The following is an 18,677-nucleotide window of genomic DNA, read 5'->3' on the forward strand; positions in this document are numbered from 1 at the left end:
TTTTTTGTGAAATCATCCCCATTTAGTTGGGACAAGGTTGAGTTGTTATTGTAGCATGGTGGAATTATATCTATTATGTCCATGATATAAGGATCTATTGTGCCATATGATTTATTTTATTTATTGGATTTGAAGTTTTATCAAATTTATTTACAAAATAAAATATCAACAATACAAGCAATGCAACTTGATTGGTCACACAATTTAATATGATGGGTCCCATGGAGTAACTGAGTGCATCCCATGCATTCAGTAGCAGGATGGGCAATCGTAACTTTAGCATTCTCGTTACTTACTTTATTTTTCTTTTTGCACAAGCTTTTCACGTAGTCTTATTCGGTTGTAAGTAAGAAATAGGGTCATGGTAGATCGGAAAATGTGACCATTGTTCATTTTGATTTAAGTTCAATACAAAATCAGTTAATGAGCTCATAGGCTTGGCTTGGTCTAACGGGCAAAAAAAAAAAAAAAAGACCTTGTAGAGAAGCAGATAGAAAAGCTACAAGTAGCTTATTTGGCAGTTGTTTCCAACTATTCATCACCCTTCCCTTCTTGGCAATTTTGTTAGCATGAATCCTTGTAAAAACAAATGACAAGGGGCAAGAGGTAAACTTTATTAAACTTGTGAGAGCCTTGCATTTTATATGCATCATGTAACACAAAGTTACATAGACAGATTGTCTTGAAGTGCAAAAAATCTGTTGAAAAGTAATATTAAAATAATAATTTTTTCATAATTACCTTAATAGTTGTGTAATTAACTCGAAAATATTCTACCTCTAATTATGAAATTTTATTATAATTTATACTTAAGTTCTTTGATTTTTTTTAAATAGAGAATCCTACCAATCTAGCATATGAACAGTAGATCAACAGGCAAATGGGAGTTCACACAAGAGTATATTCGGCACAAGTCAAGAAGGGTAGTGTGATTTTTTCGCACCCTACATAGTCTAGAGGTTTCATATTCCATACCGGCAAGATGCTTTTTTCCAAAATAATATTGATTAAATTTAAAAAACCTAATTATGATATTTAATAATAATTTGATAATTACATAATCATGATCATAACTTTTTTTTATATTTTTCATTACATGGTTTGCCCATTTATTTAGTCCATCCTCTGATGACAATCTCGGATTGCCTTTTTTTTAACATGTACTTTTCTTATTAACCTTTTATGATTCAAAAAGACGTTCATACGAGGAATCGGCGAGTAATACAATGCCCCCACCTATCCACCGCCAAAACCGCCCTAAAATAGAAAATAAAGATAAAGAGTCAAAGTGGAGACCAAAAATGGAAATAAATAAGGAACGAAGGAAGGAGGAGGGAGAGAAGAAAGTCCCCGGAAAGTCCAGTCTCCATTCTCCTCTCTCCTGTCTTTCCACTACCCCACTTGCTGGAATGGATAAACTCAGGTGGAGACAAGCTTAAGACGTGACGTGGCGTATAAGACAAAAATTAACTTTCTAAATAGAATGATTCAACCATTGAAGATATGATTCCGCCGCTTTTTCTTTTTTTTCTTCTGGAATATTTCGAAAGAATGATCCTAAGAAAGACAACCCAAATCAGAAACACGGTTACGACAGTTGATAACCTGCGCAACCCACACGACACTTGTGGTTATTATGATTACACGTTTACACGTTTACGCGTTCTACAAGTGTTCTTTTGTTTTTTTTTCATAGTTAGCTCTCCTCCCAACTCCTAGACTTGACAATGAATACCATCAAATTCCACTGGAAAGGAAAGTGAAACTCAAAAACTTGATATTTTAGGCGTCTTTGTCGACGGGTGTCAATTGGTTAGGCCTGATTGATTTTGATCCGGTTTAATTGATTTTCATGAATTTATGATTTTATATTGTTTTCTGATTGTTTAAGTGATTGAGTCTTGTATGAACATGTTTATATTTAATTGGTCGGTTTTCGATCCTTAATCAAGTTCAAGGTGATTGGACCAATTGAGCTATAATCAGGCTTTGAACGAGTTAATTGGGATAAATGAAATGAAACAGACTAATGGAGCTATAAACTACTGATTATCAATTGGTTAGAATATTCGATTCATCCCGACTTTGGACTAGATGATTGTCAAGCCACTACCTTGCACTGAGAATTAAGGGTGTCAATCAGTTTGGTTTTGGTAAGATTTTAGTACAGTACAAAAGAATAGGTGTAGATACCGACCATACCAGTATTAAGAACATTCTAAATTTTCAATAACAATATTGAAACAGTTCGTATGGATTCAATACATTTTCTATTCGATGCTTTTGCCATTTTTTGCCTTTTACGGGATATATCATTTATATAGTTTTTAATAAGTATTTGATTAAAAACAAGTAAATTGACATGGTACGATATGATTCGATACATATTGAATGATTTTATCTTAAAAACCGATACTATACTGAACCGAAAAAAGAAACCCTTTTTTTTTTATGCTAAATTGTATTGAATCTCTTTCGGTTCATTATTGGTACCAAGTTGACACCCTTAATATGAATGCTCGATTATTAATCGATCAGTGCTTGAACATAACACATTTAGTAATTGGTCAGACCAACATCAGGCTTCAATTGGTAGGTTCAAACCGGTCCAACCGGTGTGGCCTACCTTTGGCACCCCTATCTTTGTCAATCGTCAATTCCTTCTTTGATTTTTGAAAACAAACACTGGTTATTGGTTATGATGAGTAGTTGAATCTTCCAGAATCTTCACAAGTGTCAATGTAAGAATGAGTCATAAACGTCAATTTTCAAAGAAACCACTTCACACCACCTCCCTTCTTACTTCTTTAGTCATTTTCCTAGACTGGGTGGTCCAATGGCTCATGGAATCTGGTGGGAATCAACTTGACATGTAGTACCCTAGTCCAGAAACTGACAAAGCTAGGTGTTAGTTTCATAAAGGAGAGGGGGCTAAGTAGGCCCTACTCTTGGACTATTTTAGGATTTAATGAAACTTCAAGGTCTACTTCGTTTCTTTTTCTCTTTAAATTATTATATGATTCCCTTATAATTAAATTCCTAAAGTTCTTGTACTGGGCTGGCTGCAGCTCAGTTCCTATCAATAGTTCATTTTTGCCTTCAAAACAATTCACATGTGCTCTTTTTTTCTCATCTCCTTAAACATGGTTCTAGAAATTGGACCACACCAGTCCCAACCAGGCTTATGTCTCAATAATTTGATCTGGTTTCTTAAAAGTTAAAACACGTTTTCAAGGTTTTTTCTTAGATATAAAAAAGAAGAGATAAGTTGGCATTGAGGGAACCTCCCATGCTATATCAATCTTGACATCAATGACGAGATATCACATGATTAGGGAGGAGAGAGTGTGTTAATGCAGGGCTCATATTATTGCAATGTGAAAGGATGGCACATCGCAAATATTATCAATGATTGCTTCCAACTAAACCTAAGTGAGTAGCGTAGTCAGTGAGCAATGAACTTGGTATGAGCCATAAACTTGGATATCCTAAGTTCGACTCCCACTAGGCACACCTTGGGCCACTCACATTGGGGTATTTAGTGCTCTTCACTGCTTTCGGTGAAAGTTGGATGATTCTCATTCAACCCCGGTATGACCTAGTCCATGCGGTTGTGGGGTCAGTATGGATTCAGGTTGCGTTCAAGCATGCTTACAGGGAATCCAACGCGGTGGCTGACTTGCTTACTTCAGAGGCAGCTTCTACTCAGCAATCGTTGTCTATCATGTTCTACCCCCCATCTATTTTGGACCTTCTTATTGAGATGTGGGAAAACATCCTCACACTTGTTGGTGTGGGATTTTTTTTCATTATTAAGATAAAAAAAAAAAAAAAAAAAAAAAAAAAAAAAGGGGAACAACTGCAATTGATAAGGAAGTCCACTTCCTTAAAAATCAAGGCATCAAGCACTACATTTAGATTTATTAGATTTATCGCTAAAATATAAATGTTAGATTTGTACTTTTTTGATGAGTCATCCAATATTTTTCGGAAAAACTATATCAAAATTGATGCGTGTCTAATTTAGCCCTAATTGTGTTTCCATATAATCTAATAGTAAGAATTTTCAAAATTAGCAAATTAGTCTTTCAAATTCATATGGTTAGAATAATCTTTTTGTACTAGAACATTCAAAGGCATTCATTGCATATTTTCATGCCATCTCAAACGATTTATCACAACTTATCGTATATCAAAGCTACTCCTAAATTAACTTCAGTTTGTTTTTTCATATTTTATCTTTTATAGTTTTATCACTCATCCATCTCAACATCTTCATTTCAGCTATACTACATTTGTATATTTATTCTATAACATAAATTATGTGAAATAGTCTTGGATTTCTCAATGCTCTATTTTACCACCTTTTTTTTTCTTGCTAACAAGGAATCCCTTGAATCTGCCCGGTTTTACTGGTCAGGCCCAAATGTAAACTTCAGTTACACGCAGTCACACCTAACCCATGTAACAGGTCAATCACTAAGAGACTCGAACTAGAGACTCTTCTTAATGCACAACGCCTTTGGCCCAGTGAAGTTACACCTGGAGTGATCTCTGTTTGAATTAAAACTATTGATGTGTTAATAGGAAACTTTGAACCCAATTTGATGTGCCACGTGATAGTTTTTTTTTTCTTTTTCTTACAATGATTTCAACAAAATTTCTTCATATAATATAAAACGCAAAGTTATATTAATCCCAAATTTGTACCTTATGATTAAGGATTCTTTGAGTGCATGTCTATAAAAGTGTAAAAGACATGTTTGGAACACTAGAATATTAGATGGATAGCACTTTAAACATTGATTATCCCCCCAAAATGGCTGTCTAGCTCAATTTTAGGGTCCTTTAAATGGCGCAATCGGTAGATTAGGTGGTTTAAAGCCAACCTTGTGATCACAACCATATACTTTACCAAAAAAAAAAAGAAAAAGATCACAACCATATTATGTATTTTATGATGGGTTGGACATCATTTGTTCTTACCAACTTTTGGCCTAACAAATGATGTCCAATCCATTTAATGGTGGACGACTAAGCAAAATCTACCCTTTTTTTGGTAAACGATAACTATAATCGATTCATTAGAACAGATTCTTTGTAGTTCTTTCATTAGACTAACTTTTAAGTGGTTCTAAAATGGAAATTATGGTTATAGTGCTTCTTGGTTTTCTTTTTAAAAAAAAAAGGGGTTTTTAAAACATTTTACTCTTGATTCATATTTTTCAATCAATATGGTATTGACTAAGCATCAGGATCAAGGATACACAAAATTGATATGGATCACCTGATACGGGCAACCAATCTCCCCAATGGTGAATCAAGTATTTGTTTATCCCAGTTTCTTTTCCCCTGATGGTAAGAGCTTGACATCGGTTACGACATCTGATTGGACAGGGGTTCTGAATCTTTCTTTCAACAACTGATCTACCATAGGTAAAGCAGAGTGTGGATCAGGTTCTCGTACAGACTGATCCACACAGATGGAATCCAACACAAAGTTAGTTATATTGGATAGATTCTATCTGTGCAGATCAACCCTATACAAGAATGATTCTCATATGAGGACTTGATCCATTCTCGGTAAAACATCTATGATGCAGTGCCAAGAAGTCAAGGAGTGTCTTAGAGATATTTCCAGGAAACCATAATGATTTGGCCCATCTCACGGGATACGGCCAGATAGAGTCCCAAGCTGATTTTGATGAGAAAGTTACCCAACCCACACATGGAGTAGATCAATGGAAAGAAGGGGTCAGAGGTATCGGGTTCTGGGTCCCAGATCCCAAATACCATTTTAAAAATAGGGAGTGAACGGTACCAAAACTTACTTATCTGACCCCTCCTTACACTTAATACGATCATCAAATACTTGTTAATCAGGATCCCATCCGGATGCCATAGATTCAACCAAACTCTACTAGTAATGCTGTCTCCAATAAGATGCTGCATGAGGGGTTCCGATTTGGTCCTATATTTCAAAAGTTTCTTCTACATCTAAGAACAATTTGTGCTTTGCTGCGCTAGTTTCCCTGAGGATTAGCTGAGGTGAGCCTAAGCTGGCCCAGACACCTTGATTAAAAGAAAATAATAATAAAAATAAAAATAAAAGAAAAACTTCAACGCTTTCACCTCCCACAAAGAGTTAGTATTCAAAAACTATCCTTCTTTGAATCTATCCACCCACCATATTTGCTTCAAGATACTTGCTACAATCATATCCTTGAGGTGCAATGAAATGGAAGGTCATTTTATGTGAGAAAGAGAGACAGAGACAGAGGATGCTAGCTTACCCTATCCTGACTCTTGACACCTCAAAAAACCTTTTCTTTCTTAAAGAGCAGTTTGAAAACTTTAATTTGGAGAAGTGTTTCTTGTGGGAGAGTGCGACTCCTAACTTGCACCAAGCAATGTGCTTGAATGCAGGACTATGCTCTCCCATAGAAACCGTTTTACCATTTCATTTTAAAATTCTGCCACAAAAAAAAAAAAAAAAAAATGAGCTATCAAAGAATCTTGCTAAATGGGCCTGTCTCAACCAGGATCCAGCCTCTCTTTTCACTGGGCCTGTGGGCTACCATCCCTCTCCCCTATTTGATTGATGGCAAAGGCTCCATAAAGGTCCAATGCACTCTCCCGAGTTCGGTCTTATAAGTTATGGGAGAAAGAGTGATTGATAAGACAAAGAAGGAAGAGTCTGTAGCCAACAATGACAACCCGAGGTGCAATGAGAGTGCTGCGATGTTTCCAATCCCTACAAAGACAGACACCCCTAAACAGAAAAAAAAAAAAAACAACAACAGAAAAAAAGGGATTCCAACTCATTTTTTGAGCCTTGATCATCCACGTCAGTTCATAGCAATTTAGACGATCAATACATGTTCAGATACTAATCTAACGATTCTAAATACAACATTTCTATTTTGATTAATAAAATTGTAACAGTTGAATCAGTCAATTAGAACCTAAATACGTGTCTATCACCCAAATAACTATGGTCAAGTGAGGATCCCTATCTCCCCAGATAACTATGGACGTGACATGATGATAGCCATAGGTGGAGCTCTGGTGTTTTTCCAACATGTATATGACACGGATGTAACGCGGAGTTTAACAGTTTTTTGAATTGGTGGGGGATTTCGGGGGTTTTCATATTAGACGCCAACGTACACATTGCTAAAGTGGACATGACATGATAGACCATGACATATGACATGACATGTCTAACCCCCATGATCTCTGCAAATTGGGTCGTCTGAGGCTAAGCCCTTGTGGGTTGTTTTCCATATTAGAAAGATATTGATATTTAACATAATTTCATGGCCAATCCCCACTTGGTTGGTTGGTTGGTTTCAATAATAGAGAAAGAGACCTTACCAGGATTGCACCTTCATAATTTCAACTCAACATATATAGTCAAATCAAACATGTCACGCTAATTTTGTTCATTAAAAGGGTTTTTATTATTATTATTATTATTTTTTTTTATGTATATATTAAATTGCACAAACATGAACCAATCGCACCTGGGCAGCTGGTCCACTTGGACTCTGGCTTCGCTATGGCCTTGGTAGTTCCTACATGAGGTTGTATTTGCTTTGTTTTGTTCAATTAACAAAAATTGAAAAAATTCACGGTTCTAGCATTTTCGCTTTAACCATTTTCTTCCTTTGGAAACATCGAAATGACATTGTGATAAAAAATTTGTGCTTCAATCCTCATGCTATTTTACAGCTTATTAATTTTTGGGTTACCAATCTCAATCTTCTACACTATAGTAATTTTCATGATTCTGTTGTTTCTCTTACAGATGATTCAGCAGGCATCATAGACAGTTAGTTACCTCTCCACTTTTCATCTTATCATGTAATAGTATATCTTGGTCTCACTAACTTGTTGGAATCCAAAGCAGGTTGGGGTTTTGGTATTTTGTATCAGGGGCGTTTCAAGGCTCTTAGAATGGGTCACACATCCACTCGGACAGTTGCTGAAGTGGAAGCTTTTGGGATCCTCCAGGGTTTAATTTTTGCTCAGGCTAGGGGTTGGAGTATCAGTGAAGTGTGGTTCAGAGCTAAACCATTACTTCACCTTATTCCATAGCTCAGCAATTCTAGTTGGCCACTTTTCTCCTTTGCTGTTTTTTGGGAGCTGTATTCTCGGTTTGGATCTCTTCCTTGTATGTATAAATCTTTGTCTGGGACTCCTGCTTGTAAGTGTCTAAGGTATGCCATGATGTGTGATAAAAGTAAGGGTATGGTTATTCAGGATTACTGTGATGTAATATCATACCCTTCTAGTTAATATAGTTTTGTTTCTTCCCATTACATATATATATATATATATATATATATATATATATATAAAAGACCCAATCCAATTTATCCCCACTCATTGTCTGTCCTATCCAACTGCCCAATGGGCCTTCAACTATATCTACAAGAGGAGGGAAGGGAGGGGTTGCCCTATGGCACAAGGTGAAGATAGAAGAGTTGAACCGATGATTTTCTGAGAACTTGCACTCTATTGGTTCTCACATAACCTTAGAGTGGGCTAAGTATTATGGAATACCATATTTTGAAAGTCTTTAAAATATACAAATAAATTTATTCATGCATGTTTATTTTATGATGAGTCTTGAAAATATCCCTAGTCTTGAAAGAGCTAGGGATCGCTACCTGGGTTCGTGGTCACTACACCAGTATAGGGACCAACCAAGGGAGGTGTCATGCATCCTAACAGGGGGTAGGGTGGTCTTTTTTGCCACTCCCTATGTGTGGGCATAGGGCACACGACTAGTAGCATTTTTTTCCCCTAAATATATGATTGGTTTATGTTTGGATGTCAAGAAAAGAAAAGAAAAATAAAGAAAAGGAAAGAAAAGAAAAGAAAAAAAAAATAGTAAAATAAATAAATTATAATAAGATAAAATTCATAGTGACACAGTGATTGATTTTGTGTTTCTCTCTCTTCTCAAATTTTATTTTATTTTATTTATTTATTTTAATTTTTTTTTAACTAGAGAAAAAAACTCGCGCAAGAATGATCTCTTCTCTACTTTAATGTTTCTCAAAGTCCTGACCCATTCCAAGAAAATCTCTCTCCTATTCTCTCATCTCCTCTCCTCAAATCACTCCACCAATCTCAGATGTTCTTAGTTAATTGTTTTCTTGTGCTGTGGCTCCAGTATTATCAGCTCGTAGTTTTCAAACTATGTATCGTCCTTGTATGGCTATGGGAATGGGCTGTTGCCCTAGAGCAGGTTATCAACAATATAAAATCTTCTCCCATTTGGAAATGTCCGGATGAAAAGAAGTCCACAAGACTTAGTTGTTTGTGTGTGAGTGAGCTAGGGAGAGAAAGAGCGTGTCCATTTGTTTGTGTGAGAGACCAAGAATTAGCTTTAGGTGCAATGTAAAGACTAAGATAGCATTTTTGTAGATAGCCACGAAGGGCCCCTACTACTGGTAATGCTGAAGGTGGGGTCCTGCGATTGTATTTGTGTGGGTATGTCTATTTGTTTCTTGTAATATCTTTTACTCTTTTTTTAATATAAATATGAGAGAGAGAGAGAGAGAGAGAGAGAGAGGATTTTATGAAAGTTTAGTATTGTTGGAGAAGGGAGTAAGGACACACTTAATACTTGATGTAGCAATTGGATCAGGCATTGGGCTTGATCTTCCTATTCAATCATAAGCTCACTAATGCCGCCTGGACCAGGTGCCCCAACTCCACTTAATGGTACTAACGTGTAGAAAGGTAAACCTAAAACAATGTAGAAAGAAATGAAAAAAATAAGAATAAACAATCATACAATACACAGATTTTTATGTGATTCGGTCAGGTTTGTCTACATCTACGACGAGATGAAATTCTACTTCACTATCAATGGAGATAGGGTTACAACACTCATCCTCACACCTCTCTCAGATTGCTTATAGAGAAAGAAACCTCGCTACAAGTATAAAGCAAAACCCTAGATAGGAAACTTACTGAAATACTCATATAGTCTTAGAAAAGGCCCCCTGGACCCCCAGATGGACCCGCTGGTTCGTTGAGGCCTCACCAGTAACGATGATTAACATACATGGTCGGAGGAATCAGCCCACCTTTTCCACATATGGAATTCAAGACATCGTACCCGTAACATAACGTTACCCAAAAGTGACTAAGTTGACAATAATGTCAATTAATCAATTAATTCCATCTTCCCAGTTCTTTTATGAAACTTTAAGTTCATTTTTCAGGTCTTGAATAGAAAAATGATGGCTGCCCTCTGCTATAATTCAATCTCATTAGTACTAGCAATGTTTGCCAACACAAACTGGCTAGGTTTCCTTTCTTGTTGATTAGTCAATATATACAAAATGAATGGTACTTGGTGATGATCATTAGCATTCTAAGGAAAAAACACACATAGAGTACTGAATTAGAGTTTAGAGGATTGGGTTCATCATCAATTATCCTTGGTTTAGTTGTTTATTTGTGAGAAAGTGATATCCGCTCATTGATACAGACTCATCGAAGTATTGAGTTGATACAGTTGCTATCCATAATGGATCACCACAAGTATTGTCTAGGTTGGATTCCAAAGACAATGGTGCATGTACGAATCTCATCTGTAATGGCATCATTAAATATTGACTAAAGAAATCAATTAATGATAATTGTTCTAAGAAAGGAGATGATCAGATGAGATTTTCCTAATCTATTTATATAATTGTAAAGAGTTTAAGACCCCACAGTTACACTTTTAACTGATCTTAAGACAAAAAGGGGTATATACTGTGTGTCTGTGTTTCCCACATTGGATGCTTGTCCCCTCCTTTTTGCTGCCTTTAGGGTTTTTATATTTTTTTTCTTCTTTAAGTACACAGAGCAATATTGGACTCTCAATGACTCGTCTTCTTCCTGGGTATAGTTCTTTAATTATAGGAACTCTCCTTCTCCTTCCCAGGCCCCCCTCCCTCTCCTCTCCCAACGCCTATATCTATTTTATGTTATAAGAATGGGGTCCCAGCACAGACTCAGGAGGGATTCCCAGCTTGACAGGTCAAAGTTGTCTCAATTCTTTCTGTTCAACTTTTCTTAAAAGGAGAAAGTTTCCCCCACCTAAGCGCAGGTGCATTGCGACCAGTGAAACAGAGGCATTTATGAGTGTAGTCTTTGATATGGAATCTTGATGGTTAAAGTGTTGATCTTAAGGTGAAATCTACCCTAAAACTAGAAAGAGTTTGAGTAATGCTTTACCCTAACTAAAGAGAGTTAAAAGGGTAAAGCTTTCAATGAGCCAAGCTAGGGAGTTACTTGGGCTATTTATGTATGCATTAAAACTGCCCTTTATTAATGGTTCGAGATTTTAGGCAGTGGTAATGAACAAGATATCAAAGTAGAGAGGTCGAATATTTGATTTTAGAGAAGTGCATTTGGAAAAAAATTTCTGATATTTTTCTTCCTTGGCACTATGCTAAGGAAATTATGTGTAAACTTACGTGCAAGAATGATGAGATTTTGATCTACATATGTGGAGAAATATTAGTGTATACATTGACGCTACCCTTCATTCTTTAACCGTTCGAGATTTTAGATGAAATGGCAGCAAACATGGGTTTAAGTTTGTTTTGACTATTGAGTTAAACTTCGTTTATTATTTCTTAATGAACTAAGCCTGTGTTGGTGGAATGGTGGGTCTCACATCGGCTCACTAATGCGTGGACTTGTCGGCCTTCCCTGGTCTATGTATTAAAATATGATGCGAAGAGGATCCGCCCCCCTCCCCCACCCATCTTTTCTTTTTAATGTTTGAAGGCCAAGTTGAGTAAAGTCACGTCTGGAATCTAGTTAAGAAGGAAGAAAGAAGCAAATATTGATCGTCCAAGGAAAAAATTTTTTCTTAAAAGAAAAGTGGATAAAAACTGATTATTTTAACAAACAATTATTTTCAAAGGACTCTAACAGCAATATTAGTGGTCAAATTTTTTTAGGTTTTGGATCAAGGAAGCAAGTGAAGAAGTCATTTTTAATAGAATCAAGTTTTCTTCACCCACGATAAAAGAGGAATCCCATCATCATTGCTAACAGTTCCATTTGATTGGATTAGGGAGGTGTATATATATTTTGATCCTACACAACAGGGGTAGACTTTGTGATGATACAAGAATCCAATAATAATATATGTCAAATCACTGACTACAGTGAATGGATTACTCCTTCTCCATAGGTGAAGGAAAACTTTCACCTCTTTAGTATGAAATGTAAAATGGTTTTTAACTTGTGAAAAGTGATATTAAAAAAAAAAACCTTAGAAAAGCCATGAAAGAAGGCTTTAGTTTTCACATGGTGCAGTAATGTCATAATTAATATGAGGAAATGTTCGTGTCTACATGAAAATTATAAATTTTTTTTGCCTTTTGCAACTGATATTTGTTGAATTTTGTTACCAAATTCTAAGTCCAACCAGGTTAATTTATATTCTTCTAAGGAGACATTTACATTGTTCAATATACTTTCATAGATCTGTGATGTATTTGCCATCATATATGTTCTTTATCCATATTCTATTATGATAAAAGCGAATAATTTTGAATATATTCTAGACATTCCTATGCATTTTTCAGCTTATAACAAAATTTTCATCATATCCATTATATTTCTCTTGAAATCTTCTTGCTATGATTATGCCCGAAAATACTTAAAATCTTGCCCATTTGGTGTGGAGCTTGGAACCGTTAATGTTGAATATGCCTAACTAAGGTTATTTTTGAAAGTCAAGAAAAGAAAAAAAATCATGATGAAGTAATAATAGATTTATTTGTCTTTTTCTCTCTTCAATTTTAATTTTAATATTTTTTTTTTATTTTTTTGAATTTTTTCTTTTCTCGACTTCTAACATAATATAAGAGACCATTAATCAATTTGATGGCAAATTATATATTGCCAGTGCTTTACAATTTTGCTTTAGAGGAACTTCAAAAGGGTGCTCTTATGGGAGTTGTGTTAGGGTAGAGAGTGACACGATAAAATTCATCATACTAAGAGGTATTGGGTAAATCTAGAGAGATCGAATGATCGACTTCGGCCTACCTCTCGGTGGTAGCATGGTGTCTATGACATCTTGGCTTTATAGAGGAAATCGTGCCTCTTACTCACTTCTAAAGCATGTACTATCTCATTACATATAACTTAATAATTAACCACTAGATAATTGTGGTGGGTCCACCCTAGTGAAAATAATAATTAAAAAAATATTCTGCCTTCCAATCTAGGATTTAGGGATGGTATTGGTATTGGATCGATGGGCATCGTTTGGTTTTACCCCTGTTTTAAAAAAAAAAAATACTATTTTTTACTATTTTACCCCTGAAACGATATGGATATCAATTCAAATCGGTCAAGGATCAGGAATCAGTATCAGCTGATACCTATCCGATACGGCCGATACGAGGGCGGTACTTGAAACCATGCGTACAATTAACTGAATGAAATACCATCGAAAAGGGATCTTGAAAATCTCCAAAATCCATAGGCTTTTGGGGCGGAATTTTGTCTGGCCGGTCAAACGGAGGCAAGGGCGGTTTGGGTCGTATTCATTACTTAGGAACCATTCCTTTCCTTCCTCCAACTTCTGGCATGAAAATGACCCGGCCCATGTACGTGTGTAATCCACAGATAAACCACGAGGGATTCTGGGAATCTAATGCCGGTTTAATACCACCATCCAAAACCGTGTGGACGTTGGTGGATATTGCTCTCTAGATTCCCCTTTTTCTTAAGGTCTTCCTCTTCTTCTCAAAAATTAAATTGGCCAACCAAAGCCAAGATTCTTTTCACAGCGGTTCACTCGTTCAACCGGTCCGGCCCGGCCTGGCCCACCCTCTTTCGCTGTCATTGACCTTAACTTCAGGGGTATTCTCGACCATAAAACCTTCTCTCCCCTCCCCCCCCCCCCCCCCACTTTTTAATGGTGTCTTCAAACTCAGAGAGAGAGAGAGAGAGAGAGAGAGGAGGCAGACGTATCACCTACCGATTGTGGCAATGAAAGGAGGGAGAAGGAGGGAGGATGGGGTGGGGCATTGTCGGCCATGCTTGTCTAACTGCAGTCAAACCTTTCTCTTTTTTCTCATTCAAACTTTCAGGATTTCTGCCTTTTCGGCTTCTCCTATCGAAATCGTCCTGACTTCTCTCTTCCCCTACCCATTGTAACTACTTTTCCACGAAGAAAAAAAAAACTGCAACCAAATATTTCACACCTTTTAGCTTTCATGGCCGACTTACCACATCATCAACCACTTTCTTCTCTTCTCTATTCAAAACAAATATGATAAATACGTATATATATATCTCTATGATCTTTACGGTCTCCCACTTTTGCTAATCTAAGTATGTATTCCCTACTGATAGATACCTAAATAAGCCCAAGTTGCCTGAATCTTGGTAATGAGATAATAATATAATCTCTCTCGAGATTTCCTTCATGGGTTGTGTGTGAAATAATTCAGATCATTCACTCAAATGCAACTTTGAAACTATGGCTTATCCCTTTTTATGATATGGGTCCTCATTCTCTAGCAAAAACACTGCTAAAGTGTTTGATTAAGTTACAAGTTTCGAACTCAAAAGTGATTTTAGTTTATGTTAATAATGATTTGACATAAGGGTTATGTTTATGTTTAAAAATGCTCCTCACAAACTAATTCTCAAATTATGTGAAGGGACAAAACTAGCTAAAAATGATTAAAGAGCTTCCACTATGAATTGGAAGTTGTTCAATTTGATAACTTTGTGGCACCAAACAACATTGAAGATTATGATGAAGAAAAGACCACAATGAGTGCTCTTTGGCTTTTCTTTCCCTTAGGATAGGGTCTGATCATTTTAGAAAAAAATGTTTAATACTTTGTTTACTCTATAGTCCATTTTCAATAACATTGTTTTTTTGACATCATACATGGTAACTTCTAATTATTTGCCATGATAACTTCTAATTATTCATGGGAAAGGGTTCACCGGCAAATCTACAGTTGTTATTACTTCCACTCTATTTGTTGGAGGTTATCCGAAATACCCTTGATTCACTGTTCCTAGGACCCATTCAAAAGCAATGATGGCAATCAGTGAAGGAATTTCTCCTTTAGTTGGCTTAAGAAAACTCATCAATCCATTATTTGTTTGGTAAAACGTTTCAGAATGGCCGGCTTTGACAAGCTTATCAAGAATATTTGTCATGTGACAAATGAGATGAGGCCCAAGAATTGAGGACACAAAGCCAATTTTCTCACAATAAGATTTCAACCGAAATAAAGATTTCAAGTGATACAATAAAGACTTGAAAGTTAGGACTATTTTGTAGACGTGCATGGACATACATGGGGATGTATGTCAATACACATGAGGGTATTTGATTTTGAGAAACTTATTAAAGCGCGCAGGCCACTCAAGTGAGCTTCCCCTTATTTCATTTCTTGAATAAATAAATTGAATACAAAAAGAAAATGTGGACAAGCACACCGAAGTTCCTTCCTTCAAAGGCATCTTGGGTCCTCCTTTTCTGCCATTCAGCAGGTTGATTAGGGAACAACATGAGCCCTCCTTGTTCACATATCATATTTGAGTTTAAATATACCGACACATATCTAAATATACACCAAACACAAGCACAAGGGCCGCAAAAAACACAACTCAACTAAAAAGCCATCTAAAACCAAGCAAACATATATAAGACTCAGAGCACCCTCCCACCAAGAAAACCAGCACCAATACCTCAATGAAGAGAAGGAAGAAGGAAGAAGGAAGCCACACCACATGCACATCCCAACATAACAATCCATGCTTCTCCCCCAAAAGGGAGATTTTAGCCCTTTGGGGAAGGGGCTGCCCTCTAGGTCTGGCCTTGTGTTTTTGACAAAAAGAGACTCCGACTAGATTGAACTAGGGCTTCATATTTAAAAATTTTCTATTATAAAAAAAAATAATAAAATGATTAATACATCGTGAGCTATATGATTGAATTAAGGTTTCAAATTTGATATCTAACCCATCCGTTCAGCGTGTCTGATTGATCGCTTTGCTTACCACATAGAAGAATTCAGGGGGTCTAAGATTCTCTATATATGACCATATCATATTCCCTGCTACTTTTTAACTATTAAAATTCAAGTGAAAATAGAAAATGCAAAATAGTCCTAGGAGATTCATGGGGATGACAGGTAGTTGAACTGTATAATCTACCTAGAGAATATATTTATATATAAATTCCTAAAATCATCAGTGTACTGGAAGATAAAGCCAGTGCTGTGGGACCTATACGACTCCAAAATTCAAAACCAAGAAGGAACAAAAGATCTATATATATTATTAAAGAAAGAAGGGAATTGCCGAAAGAAATCCTTTACTGTAGTGTTTATAATTGAAATTTTCAAATCTGAGGAATATTGAAACTTAACCTAACCTTCTTGTTTTTTACTGAAAATTTTGACAATCATTCCGTAAGTTCATTCTATCATAATCCTTAAAGTCTAAAACTAGTAACTAAGAGTAAATCTGTTTCTGTGACTTAATTACTAGTTAAAACAATTTGGATCAATTCCCCAATTCCCATTGAAGTCTTTAATTAGTCCAAAAGAGAGAGAGAGAGAGAGAGAGAGAGAGAGAGGTACGTACCAAAAATTGACCTTATGGCTCCTTAAGTAAATAACTTTGGGATATCTTCTCGTACGCATCGAAATTTTATTCATAGCTTCTCAGTCCTCAGACCTCACTGTGTTAACCTCTCTTGCTCTCAGTGTCTCATACACATGATTCAGCCGTGGTATCACAGATAAGTTATTATCTGGTAAGACCTGAAATGGGTTTGATTTCCTTTACCATTCCAATTTACCACAAAACCCAGAAGGGGATGGGGGGAAAAAAAAGTAAAGGAAAAGGGAAAATGAAGAAGAAGAAGAAGAAGAAATAGCAAAAGCTAACCACTGCGAGCATAGCTATGCTGCTACTTAAATATTATACAAGCGAAGCATTTTTACATGCACTCATATATATATATATATATATATAAGTTAGTAAGCAGCCTAATCAGAACCACAACTCAGAAGAAGAAAAAAAAAGAAAAAAGAGTTGGAAAATGATCACTCCAATGTTAAAAATGCGAACAATCTGATGCTAGTGTCGCCTGTCTTATTGTTATGCCGCTTTACTATAATAACTCATCTCTGGCCTTAATTTTATGTGTATTTTGAATCTTTTCTGGGTCGATATGTGTTGGTTGAAGCTCAATCGCGCAGCCAAAGGGATTGAATTGAGATCTCTTGCCTTCGGAATCACTTACCATATTCTATTCTACTCCAACAATATGGTGTTGAGTTAGTAATTCCAGAGGCTATCGGCATCAGAACTTCCTGGTGAGTCGTCATCATCAGAAAGAGGAGACTTTATTCTTGGTGGGCTCATTAGCATTCCCTCAGCCATATTGACAAGCAAATTGGGCATATGATACAGTGCTTCCTCATCTAAGAATTCTTCTTCTCCCGGTGTTGGCACAGGTGTAGGAGTTGCAGTAGAATCAATCTCGGGTGTAGTCGTGCTTGCTGGGCTCTCAAAGTTTACCGGCTTCGGCATCCTCGAAGCAGCAGCGGCAGCTGCTGCAGCACGTATATCAGATGGAGAAGAAGAAGCAGGAATTGGGTAAGTGGGTAACGAGTCTGGGAAGTTGAGAATAGCATCAGAGCCTCTGAGTGCGTGAGCTGCGACGTCGTAGGCGGCGGCTGCCATTTCTGGGGTGGGGAAAGTGCCAAGCCATATGCGGTTACTTTTTCGTGGCTCTCGGATTTCAGATACCCACTTGCCGCTTCGGCTCCGGATTCCTCTGTAGATTGGGTGTCTGCTAGTGGATGATCCACGAGGAGAGGAAGAAGACGACGTGGCCATGATCAGTTTTGGTGGTTGCGGGCCTTGCGGTTCTCCCTGGCGGAGAGTAGAGGGAGAGAGAGGGGATTGCTGAGGAAGTGAAGGATAAGGTTGTTGGACTCCCAAGTGCAGAGGAGAGTGAGGAGAGGGAGGAGGGGGTTGGTCTCCCTCGTTCACGTTCTGAGGGTCGGCCATGTAGGATTAGTAGTGAAGGATAAGGGAATTAAGAAGAGAAGGTACATCAGGTTGTCATGTAGGGTAGATTAAGGATGGTCGGAGAAGTTGGAACAAATATAGGAAGAAGAAGAATAGGAAGAAGAAAGAATTCAAAACGTGAAAGCGTGGGGAATTCGCGGACTCCTGCATTGTCTGGGTTGGGACGCAGAACAAGAAAAGATGTTTAGGAGTGAGGAAGAAGATGGTGTAGTGGTGGTAACGGAGGAGGAGGAGGAGGGGAGCAGTAGCCACACACGCATTAGGCGCGAGAGTGAGAGTGAGAGAAGGGGGGTAGCAGCTAGAGCTGAGCTGTTCCCTATGGAAGGCTTACTAAGTATCCCGGGAATTTACTCAGCCTATTATAACTCTCCTAGCCTTCTCTTGCTGTCTCCATCAATTATACAAACCGCGGTTTGTGTTGTAAGTATGCTTCCAGCCTTCCATTGTCAAATGATTGTAAAGTCAAGTCACAATGGCCGCCTATGCTCCTTAATTAATACTTCTTTTTAAATAATTAGTTTTAAAATATTATATATATATATATATATATATTTTTTTTTTTT

The 18,677-nt window shown here is 36.9% G+C and overlaps 1 protein-coding gene across 1 annotated transcript; it reads right to left on the reverse strand.

Annotated features, from left to right (window-relative positions):
* Positions 1 to 16,939: 16,939 nt before the first annotated feature.
* LOC122060459 (ethylene-responsive transcription factor ERF027-like) lies at positions 16,940 to 18,424 on the reverse strand. The gene has a single exon (XM_042623547.1). The coding sequence runs from the start codon at positions 18,091 to 18,093 to the stop codon at positions 17,356 to 17,358; it is 738 nt and encodes a 245-aa protein (XP_042479481.1). The 5' UTR covers positions 18,094 to 18,424; the 3' UTR covers positions 16,940 to 17,355.
* Between the last annotated feature and the right edge of the window lie 253 nt (positions 18,425 to 18,677).

The sequence above is a fragment of the Macadamia integrifolia genome, chromosome 14 (assembly GCF_013358625.1).
Source record: "Macadamia integrifolia cultivar HAES 741 chromosome 14, SCU_Mint_v3, whole genome shotgun sequence".
Taxonomy (NCBI): domain Eukaryota; kingdom Viridiplantae; phylum Streptophyta; class Magnoliopsida; order Proteales; family Proteaceae; genus Macadamia; species Macadamia integrifolia.

Bases quoted from the DNA above. Each gene is read 5' to 3' on its own strand.
- LOC122060459 (XM_042623547.1), bottom strand. From the start codon at position 18,093: ATGGCCGACCCTCAGAACGTGAACGAGGGAGACCAACCCCCTCCTCCC.